The sequence below is a fragment of the Hyalella azteca genome, unplaced genomic scaffold (assembly GCF_000764305.2).
Source record: "Hyalella azteca isolate HAZT.00-mixed unplaced genomic scaffold, Hazt_2.0.2 contig7624, whole genome shotgun sequence".
NCBI classification, from domain to species: Eukaryota; Metazoa; Arthropoda; class Malacostraca; order Amphipoda; family Hyalellidae; genus Hyalella; species Hyalella azteca.
In genome coordinates, this window is record NW_025937745.1 from 187,385 (window position 1) to 199,280 (window position 11,896).

General features: G+C 37.3%; 1 protein-coding gene across 1 annotated transcript in view; it reads left to right on the top strand.

The window, feature by feature from the left end:
• The window catches only part of LOC108666508 (SH3 domain-containing protein C23A1.17-like), a 30,700-nt gene extending 25,803 nt beyond the window's left edge, over positions 1-4,897 (top strand). The window contains exon 4 of the mRNA XM_018153394.1: positions 4,670-4,897. Within this exon, the coding sequence (XP_018008883.1) occupies positions 4,670-4,897 (228 nt within the window). The remainder of the gene's footprint in view (positions 1-4,669) is intronic.
• Positions 4,898-11,896: the final 6,999 nt, after the last annotated feature.

Here is an 11,896-nt window from a genome sequence, read left to right on the forward strand (position 1 = left end):
TGCTGATACTGCTGATACTGCTGATACTGCTGATACTGCTGATACTGCTGATACTGCTGATACTGCTGATACTGCTGATACTGTTGATACTGCTGATACTGCTGATACTGCTGATACTGCTGATAATAAACATGGCTGCATGAGCCAGCCTCCACATTCCCAGCGTCTCGCAGACACCACAACATTCACCAAACACTCCCCCCTTTCTTCCCCTCCCATTCTTCTATCCTTCCCACTATTCTATCCTTTCCCTTCTCCCACTCTTTCCCTTCCACCCTTATTTCCCTCCCTCTCTTTTTTACCTTCCTCTCTTCATTCTCTTCCGCTATGCTTTTCCTTCTCTTCTTCCCCTCCCATCAATTACTAAAAAATTCTTTTCCCATCAATTACTACAAAAATGACATCAAACACTGGAAAAATTACAACAAACACTACAAGAATGACATCAATTACTACAGAAATGACATCAAGCACTATGATAATGACATCAAACACCACAAAAATCTCCTCAAACACTACAAAAATGACATAAAACACTACAAAAATGACATAAAACACTACAAAAATGACATCAAAAACTACAAAAATGACATAAAACACTACAAAAATGACATCAAACACTACAAAAATGACATCAAACATTACAAAAATCAACTCAAACACTACAAAAATGGCATCAAACACTATGAAAATGACATCAAACACTACATGAATGACATCAATTACTACAAAAAATGACAACAAACACCATAAAAATGACATCAAACACTAGAAAAATTACGACAAACACTACAAAAATGACATCAAACACTACAAAAATGACAACAAACACCATAAAAATGACATCAAACACTAGAAAAATGACTGCAAACACCACAAAATGACAACAAACACTACAAAAATGACTACAAACCTCACAAAAATGACATCAAACACTACAAAAATGACATCAAACACTACAAAAATGACATCAAACACTACAAAAATGACTACAAACACAACAAAAATTACAACAAACATTACAAAAATGAGTAAATGACATCAAACACTACGAAAATGACATCAAACACTACAAAAATGACATCAAACACTACAAAAATGACATCAAACACTACAAAAATGACATCAAACACTACAAAAATGACTACAAACACAACAAAAATGACAACAAACATCACAAAAATGACTAAAAACCTCACAAAAATGACATCAAACACTACAAAAATGACATCAAACACTACAAAAATCACATCAAACACTACAAAAATGACATCAAACACTACAAAAATCACATCAAACACTACAGAAATGACAACAAACGCTACAAAAAAATGACAACAAACACCACAAAATGACAACAAACACCACAAAATGACAACAAACATCACAATGATTACAAAAAACTGTCACAAAAAGGCACCTCAAATGGCCACAAAGATTGCAAAAGACGCGCTGCTAATCTTCAGTTTAATGGCCGCGCTCGATGCCACGTCAGCAATCGTGCGGCAATTGCCCTTTAGTTTACCCAACAAGAGGGAACTGCAGCCAAGATTGTTGACAATCCTTGCCAAATGAACCTGATTGCTTGGCACAATCTTCAGACGTATGAGGTGACGATCACAAAACACAGTATTGCTTTATTGATTTGCTACCCATGGTGATTGCCTTTCAAGACATGGTGATTGCCTTACTCGTGATAAAGTGAATGCCTACCTCATGACACGGGGATTGTCTCACTCATGACACGATGATCGTCTCACTCATGACACGATGATTGTCTCACTCATGACACGATGATTGTCTCACTCATGACACGATGATTGTCTCACTCATGACACGATGATTGTCTCACTCATGACACGGGGATTGTCTCACTCATGACACGATGATTGTCTCGCCCATGACACGATGATTGTCTCGCCCATGACACGATGATTGTCTCACCCAATACATGATGATTACTCCATTGATAACAAAATGATTGCTCCATCCAGGACAAAATGATTTTTCAATCCGAAGTATAATGATTCGTCCATCTAAGAAATGACGATTGGTCCACCATTACAGTCATTAATATTATATTTTCAAAAATTACCAATGTTAATCATTTAGCAATCATTCATCCATTAGCCCATTAGATTCCATTTTCTTCGGAACACCCAATTAAAAAATTTATTTTATTGAGTCCCAGAGTTCAATCCATTGGGGTCTTACGACCTCCCTTCAATTAGTGAATACTAAAGATAATGTCAATTAATATGCATAATAGTTTGTCGTGAATATTCATGAATGTATTCATTTCTATATTAGGAATTTTGGTTATGACATTGGTGCCTTTGAAGTTAAAAATGAAAAAAGTGATTTTGTAAATAAAAGGGATGGGATGACAGCTCCTTTGGAAATATTTGAAATTACGGTGCGTTTGAAAACTAAAATTGAAATTATGGTGCCTGTTAAAAAAATATTATAATATCAAAACGTATGAAAACAAAGTTAAAGTTATGGTGTCCCGGAAAATATAATTGGAATTGTGTTAAATTAAAGATAAAAATAAAATCGCGGTGCCCTTGAAGATATGAATTAAAATTGATATGCATTTTACAACACTTCTCTTTAACTTCACTTCTTGTTTGTCTGTCTGTCTGTCTGCTACAAATCTTGTAATCAAAATTTAATACACTTCTACTTATCCTATCGATCTGAAATTTTGCCCACTTTTGTAAAGTTGGAGACAATGCATGAATCAAATGTCAAAATAAATGATTTTAGAAATTAAATTTTTTTTTCAATTTTAAAAAAATTGAAAAATAATTTTGTCAGCTACAAATCTTATAACTGATATTTGACACACTTTTACCTGTCTAATTGATCTGAAATTTTGCACACTGGTGTGAAATCAGAGGCAATGCACGAATCAATTAACAGAATAAATAATTTTGAAAAAAATTATATATATTAAAAAAATTTATATATATTTAAAAAATTGAAAAATTAATTTTTTTAATTTTTGAAAATTAGATGAGAAATTCATTGTACATCTGTAAGATTGGAGATACTGGATTCTTTGGAAGTGTTGTCTTTAAAAAGTAGTTTTTTCATATAGAATTTAAATTGTTCTGCATTTAATGCTAAAACTTCAAATTGTGGTGCTCTACAAGATAAATGAAATAAAATTATTTAGAATTTGAAAATAAAAATAGAATAAATACTGTTAAATATAAAAATTTAAAATACTTTGTCTTGAAGATAAAAATTTAATTTTCTGTGAGTTTGAGCCTTTGAACATAAAATGGAAATTTTTCAGCCTTTGAACATAATTATTAATATCACGTTGTCCTTAGAGGTGAAACTTGCAAAAATGGCGCCTTCAGCGATAAAAACTCTACTTTAATAACCTATAGAGAATATAAATTGAAATCACCTGGACATGAATAATAAAAATTGAAATTTTGTTCCTTTATGCACAGCAATTAGCACATTTCTTCATATAAATTTAAACATCCTCACCCCTTTGACATAAAAATTGAAATTTCGTCACCTTTAAAAATAAAAATTGAAACTTCATTCCCTTTTAAATTAAAAATTGAAACTTCATTATTTCCTAACAAAGAAATTATAAATTTAGTGCCAACACCAAAGTGTTAATGACGCAGAATCTTATGATGTTGATGCATTGAAGCCTTGCTTGATCTTCGGTAATGATTTATAGCGGTCGCAGTTGCGCTAGATTACCGGGCGACCCACAACAATAGAGCAGAAACTGCTGACGTCATCGTGACCATGTTCCCACTCTTCAGTTGTTGATATGTACGTGATTTATGGTTGGCCATTCTACCAGCGATCTACCATGATATTCATACCGGAACTGTTATTTACAACGATTTTCAATGATATTCATACAGGGAGTGTTATATGCAATGATTTACTTTGATATTCCTACCGGAACCGTTATGGTTGATCTACAATGATATTCCTATCTAGTTTCTAGCAATTTTTAATAGATTAATGGCCAATGCAGTTGTATTAAATAAAATCACCACCGTAACACCACCACCACCACCACCACCACACCACCACACCACCACACCACCACCACCACCATCACCACTCCCCAGTAAGTAGTCCTCACAAATTTATGGGATTGTTTTGGACTCTGTGTGTTGTGAGCCGCAGCGCAGCAATAATATTTGCCGGCGCAAATATTGCGGTGGGGCGAGCCTGTGACGACCCTGGGGCGGCCCTAATTAACTTCAATGAGCATTTCAAGCGTGATTGGTTAGCATGAGTATCTTGAATTACCCTGACAAAAGGTTACCCTGTTTAGCATGAGTATCTTGAATTACCCTGACAAAAGGCTTCCCTGGTTAAGCGCTGTTCAGCTGAAACTGTGATATATTGCAAGGTGATGGATATAAGGTGATGGATTATGAGGTGATGGATATAAGCTTTTAAGGTGATGGATTTCAAGGTGATGGATATAAGCTTTTATCAATGAGATTTTGGTTAAATCTGTTATATATTCCAAGGTATTTCAAAGACCGAAATGATTGTATTTGATTTTTGGAGAGCTACGAGACCGAAAAATTTCTTACAAGGCAGACAAAGCTCATTTAAAATACAGAATCAACTCTGTTATCATCAACAGAGTCAACTCTGTTTTCTGCAACAGAATGAACTCTGCATCTTCAAAAGAATGAACTCTGTTATTTTCAACAGAATCAACTCTGTTATCTTCAACAGAATCAACTCTGTTATCTTCAACAGAATGAACTCTGTTATCTTCAACAGAATAAACTCTATCATCAACAGAATCAACACTGCTATCATCAACAGAATCAACTCTGTTATCATCAACAGAATCACCACTGTTATTATCAACCGATATGATGGCTATTGAACAGAAAACAACACATTGGTCATGACCGACGACCATCTACTTCGTGGGACGTTAATGTGATATATGCAGCCCGCTCCCCTGTCCCGGCTTCTGTCTCGGCTTCTGTCTCGGCTTCTGTCTCGGCTTCTGTTTCGGCTTCTGTTTCGGCTTCTATCTCGGCTTCTGTCTCGGCTTCTGTCTCGGCTTCTGTCTCGGCTTCTATCTCGGCTTCTGTCTCGGCTTCTGTTTCGGCTTCTGTCTCGGCTTCTGTCTCGGCTTCTGTCTCGGCTTCTGTCTCAGCTTCTGTCTCGGCAGTATAGTCATGTTTCAACTTACCTCCAATTTCGGCTCCGGTGCACACTCTGCCGGACTCTGCACACTCTGCACACTCTGTAAGATGTGTAAAGTGGAGGTGCTGAGTAGCGTGTATATGGTGTGTGAAGTGAAGACTGTGTGTAGTGTAAAGACGGTTCGTAGAGTGTAGACGGTGTGTAGAGTGTAGACGGTATGTAGAGTGTAGACGGTGGGTAGAGTGTAGACTGGTGTGTAGAGTGTAGACTGTACGTGTGTAGTGCGAAGACGGTTCGTAGAGTGTAGACGGTGTGTAGAGTGTAGACGGTGTGTAGAGTGTAGACGGTGTGTAGAGTGTAGACGGTGTGTAGAGTGTAGACGGTGGGTAGAGTGTAGACCGGTGTGTAGAGTGTAGACCGGTGTGTAGAGTGTAAACCGGTGTGTAGAGTGTAGACGGTGCGTAGTGTGTAGTCGGTGTGTAGAGTGTAGATGGTGTGTAGAGTGTAGATGATGTGTAAATGCTGTATATGCATGAATTAATGCTGCTTGTGTCTGCGTTTGCATGTGTGAAGAGCACACGCTGTGTAGAAGGTATACACCTTGTGTGCGTATGCATCTCCTCTTACATACATACACACAGCCTGTATAAATAATTCTCGTGTGTATGACCTTGTATATTTTAGGCCTCTGTGTGAGCTCACACGGGCGCCAACGTAGCACTCAATCACACAGCTAATACAAATGCAGTGTTGTGCACTTGCTTGTATTTAGGCATCAAGGACACACTCAGCATGTATACCTCATCAGTATACAGATGTATACATCCAATGGACACAATGATGCTGCCATCCTATGGACACAATGATACTGTCCATCCTATGGACACAATGATACTGTCCATCCTATGGACACAATGATACTGGTCACCCTATGGACACAATGATATTGGCCATCCTATGGACACAATGATACTGGACATCCTATGGACAGAATGATACTGTCTATCCTATGGACACAATGATACTGCCATCCTATGGACACAATGATACTGGCCATCCTATGGACACAATGATACTGGCCATTCTATGGACACAATGATACTGGCCATCCTATGGACACAATGACACTGGCCATCCTATGGACACAATGATACTGGCCTCCCTATGGACACAATGATACTGGCCATCCTATGGATACAATGATGCTGGCCATCCTATGGACACAATTTTAGTGACCTTCTCGCAACACAAAAAGTACGGCATTTGAACAACACAAAACACAAATGCATCGTAAACACAAATGCAGCCTCAACTGTCCAAGTTGAAATGGACCGTTGTGCTCACGCCCTGACCGAAGGCACGGCACAATGCCCACAAAACGACACAAAAACACAATGTGCCTGGCCAGCGGTCAGTCAGCAACACAAGCACATTTGGATATTGCGACAAATTGCAACATTGCGACTCCGGCACAATGCCGGAACCGAGCCGGCAAATTGCCTCTGATATTGTTGCCATTATTGTGGCCATTGTTGCCATTGATTGACCAATATGCTAGAGCAGAGATGAGTTAAATATTCTGCAATACTCATCCTAAGATGAAATCGCTTAATTTTTTTATTTGATTGTATTTGATATGAATGCATGAATGTATGGTGAATGTCGCTGAATAGTGACAGCTACGAACCGTCTTGAAGCGAAACCAATCAATTTTTTTATAATGACATACCAGAGTAAATAGAAAGAGTAGCGTACCATTAATTGTGCAATTTGATATACATTAAAATTGTGCAAAGTTGATATTGATAAAAAACATTGTATCCAACACCGTATACCGTATAGACATAGAATGAAAATTGCCGGGCAGCGCAATACCATGCATTGAGTGGTCATATAAAAATAATTTGTTATTAAAAAAGTTCCCCACGTATTAGAATAATATGAAAGCATCAATTTAAATAATGATCTTTAATATGTAAAGGAAGAGCGTTTATTTCAATAACTATTCAACCAGTTTTTACAGCCCGGCTTTAGGTGTAGATGTAGGTGTAGATGTGGTATGTAGGTGTAGATGTAGTATATAGGTGTGAATGTGGTATGTAAGTGTAGATGTGGTATGTAGGTGTAGATGTAGTATGTAGGTATAGATATGGTATGTAGGTGTAGATGTAGTATAGGTGTAGTTTTGGTATGTGTGTGGGTAGATCAATGCCACGAAAGACAAGTAGAAATGCGTTAATAGTTTAATTTTTATTCGATAATTAAAGTCATAAATTACTTTTCTCCAAACTTAGTTAAAATTCTTAATCCTTTTTTCTAATTGATATGAAACGGGGATTTTTGAACACGATTTCAAGGTCTGAGGTTGCACTGTATATACAGTGGGGGGAAATAAATATTCGTACACTTGAAAAATCGTATTTTAATGTATGTAAGTACACAAACTTAACAGGAAAAGTGATTTAAATTATGTATAGAGACGCATAGTATTCAAAAATACTATCAAAAGAAATTAAATCTCAATGCAACAAAAAACAATGCAACGTGTTCACTTTTCGGGTGAAAAAAGTATTCGTACAAAACAATAAATCCGCATTATTTTAATTTAATACTTGGTTGAATACCCTTTATTCAGCTCAACAGAATTGCATTAATTTTTGTTGCATTGAGATTTAATTTCTATTGATGCTATTTTTGAATACAATGCGCCTCTATACATAATATAAATCACTTCTCCTGTTCAGTTTGTGTACTTACATACATTAAAATACGATTTTTCAAGTGTACGAATATTTATTTCCCCCCACTGTATTCAAGCCGCATTGCAATCGAATAACTTTGAATAAAATGTTTTTAACAAAAGCTTCAAAAATCCTTATTTAAACATACTGTATTTAATAATAATTATGTAATTGAAACCTACTGGGCTGCATTTAATTTTGGGTTGAGATTAAGGAACTGAATAAAAGATAAACAAATGGATTTATTTCGGGCTCATATTACGGTTTGGATTAATAAATTGGGGTTTAATTAATTCACTTTGGGGTTTAAATTAACGAGCTGGATTGAAATTAAAGGACTAGATTTATCTTCTTCTTAGTGAAAAGTACGGGAAAAATTGACACACATATTTTATGTCTGGGATTAAATCAACGTGATTGGCCAAAATTAACGGAATTGAATTTACCTTATGGGTTCAAATTTTTCAACTGAATTAAAATTAATTGGCGCGAATTATTTTTGTGTTTGAACTACTGATTCAATCAAAATTAACGGATATGATTTATTTTCTGGTTTGAATTCAAAATTACCGGGATGGATTTACTTTGATTAAAAATTAACTGCATGGATTTGTCTTTTGATTCAAAAGTAACGGGATGGATTGATCTTTTAGTTTTAATTTATGGGCTGGACTAAAATTGATAAAACGGTTTTATTTTCGGATTTAATGCAACAACTGTCCCGAGAAATGGGGCGCTATGGGCAGTGGTCTCACCCCATGTTGCTGAGCATTGTTGACACATTTTTGTGTCGTCACATTGTGTGAACAATACAGTAGCACCACACAATACCCATTGTAAACGCTGTGTTTTGTTTTTGTTGTGTGAATAGCAATGCAGTTGAAGCTGTCAACGCTCTGGCAGGATTACCAGCACCAGTTGTGTCGGGATTTTCTCTTGGAATCTCAAAAACTTCTTCCCAGATTATCACTTACAAGGGATTTATCCTGATAAAGACCAAGATAATCCTGCTGCATCCTTCACCTTCTGAATCCTGAACCTAAAATTTAAATGATATATTTTTAAAACAATTTCCAATACATTTTGATAAATTTATAATGAATAAAATTCGAGTTTATTTCACAAAAATCTAGGAATATCACTTACAATGGGGAATAATAAGATATTTATAATCTCATAATGAAGTTTTTAAATCATAATATGAAGGCTAATTCGATGTATAATTTTTTCCTGTTAGTTGCAGAAGAGATTTCTGATCCTTCTATTGAATATTATTTATTAATGCTGTTATTGATAATGAAATAATTGATAATAAATAACTATTTACAGATAATTAGATTCGAGGAAAATCCTGCCTAAACTAATACCTCTTTTTGAATGCATTTTATTGTGTACGTAATAAATGTGTCGCTGTGAATGCTAGAGAAATGGGGCGCTACATTCTAATTCATTCCAATAAATAATTTGCGTTATTACAATGCCGGCCGAAATACTTTGAAGCAATGCTTGCACAGGCACATTCAGAAGCAATGCAAGCATTGCCAGGAAGGCAATGCTTGCACTTGATCTCCATAATTGCAGCTCCGATAACACTTGAACCAAAGCAGCAATGTTCCTCAAGAGCTGAGAGTGACAGCACCACGTCCAGTGGTGGTCACTCATCCGTCTCATTGATGGCAACTCTATACATCAACTTTTGATGTAGCTCTATACATAAAGTTTTTTGCTATGCCTAAAACCTTGCTGCTTGCCTGCTGCCTTTAAACCTTGCCTGGGTGTTTGCCTGGCTCACTAAATGGTGCGCTGGCCATCATCATCAACAAAGGCCACGACGCTGCATTATCAACAAAAGGACTCAACACTGCAGGACTCTGCACGGTGCAGAGTCCATTTAAATCCTCCCTTACAGTGCACTGCAAATCTCTGGACAATCGCTTGTGCTTTGACAAAAAACTGCTCTTTTCGGTCCTCGGATCGGCGGTGAGAAGCCGACCTCCCTTCCATCGTCCGCAATTCCAGTCCATCGCGGCATAATTCCTGTCCAGCGGCGGCACAATTCCTAAATGGACTTGCAACTGAAAGGGATTCTGGGTGCAGAATTCCAGGAATGCTGCTTGGCAGCTCGGAATATTGTTGCAGGAACGGTCAGTGCTGCATTGTGAGATGCGTTTCGCTTCTCGCTGGACAATACAAATAGGATCACAATGCAAGCTTTTGAAGGAGGCTTGTAGGGTTAGAGGCTGACCTTTGCAGGGTTAACCCATAACCCTGGCCTCTCTTGCAGGGTCTGTATTGTGTACAATGCAGCCGCGAACTGTGACATGTATCACAATGTGTCACAACGTGTCACAATGCGTCACAATGCGTCACAATGCGTCACTATGTTTCAAAATGTTTCAAAATAATTCGAAATGCATTACAATTTGTCACAAAATGCCACAGTGTCATACAATATTTCACACAGTATCAAAAAATATCACAATGTCTCATAAAGAACAGCCCTGAAACTGTGCTTTTCGTCATTATACAACCCTTCAAAAAAGTTGCTTGCGGATTGATTTCGTAGAATAACGTTTCATTAACTTTATTTCAATTTCAGATGCTTGGCGGGTAGTGTCACTGTAATTAAAATGAATGAATTTCGAGGTTTCTGCAACTGTGGTTTCTCGTAATCACGGGAGTAAATTGATATTTGATGATAGATTATCATTAGGTTACGATAGGTTATCATTAGGTAATGATAGGTTATCGTTAGAAGAACGTTAGCAGCAAATATTTTCCTTAAATGACCATCGCAGTAGTGAATATATTACCGATATTTTAGTAAATATGGCAGTGATGTAGGCATGTAATGCTTTAAGAACTGTCCGACTAGATAAACTGCATTAAGAATTGCCAGATTGTATTTCCACTGCATTTAGAACTGTGAGACTGTACATGCACTGTTGTAAGAATTGTGAGATTGCATGTACTTGTACTTCACTAAGAACTGTTATAGACTGTACAGGCACTGCATTAAGAACTGATAGACTGTACTTGCGCAGCATTAAGAACTGTCAGACTGTACTTGTAGTGCATAAAGTACTGTGAGACTGTACTTGCACTGCATTAAGAACTGTCAGACTGTACTTGTACTGCATTAAGTACTGTGAGACTGTACATGTACTGCATTAAGAACTGTGAGACTGTACTTGTACTGCATTAAGACTGTCAGACTGTACTTGTACTGCATTAAGAACTGTGAGACTGTACATGCACTGCATTAAGAACTGTCAGACTGTACATGCACTGCATTAAGAGCTGCATGTGAAACTGTTTATGTGCTATAACACATATACGCAATCATACACCGAGTGATAAATGTGTAGATATACAAAAAAGAATACAGCCTGTGAGGCATGTGTTAACAAACATGTTTAATTATTAAAATACACGATTTCCATTTTAGAGGCCTGCACAAACGGAGAGAAGGCTGTGTAGATGTACATATAATTACACAAGGAGGGAAAGATGTGTGGATCTACAAGCAATTACACACAGAGGGACTGAGTGTATTAATACACGCAATCACACAGTTGTGTAGACATTGGTTTAGTTTGACACTCTGATGTCACTTGAGACGAGCTATCGTCTTGTGTATAACTACACAAACACACAGACAGAGACGCGACACACAGGTACTCTCATATACAGAGGATACCAGCACAATGATGCCTTCAGAGTATACATTGTGTAGTCTGCTCACACAGCAGAAGTACAGATCACACGTACACATCACACGCACACATCACACGTACTCATCACACGCACACATCACACGAACACATCACACGCACACATCACACGTACACATCACACGCCACATCACACGCACACATCACACGTACACATCACACTTACACATCACACGCACACATCACACGCACACATCACACGTACACATCACACGCCCACATCACACGCACACATCACACGCACACATCACACGC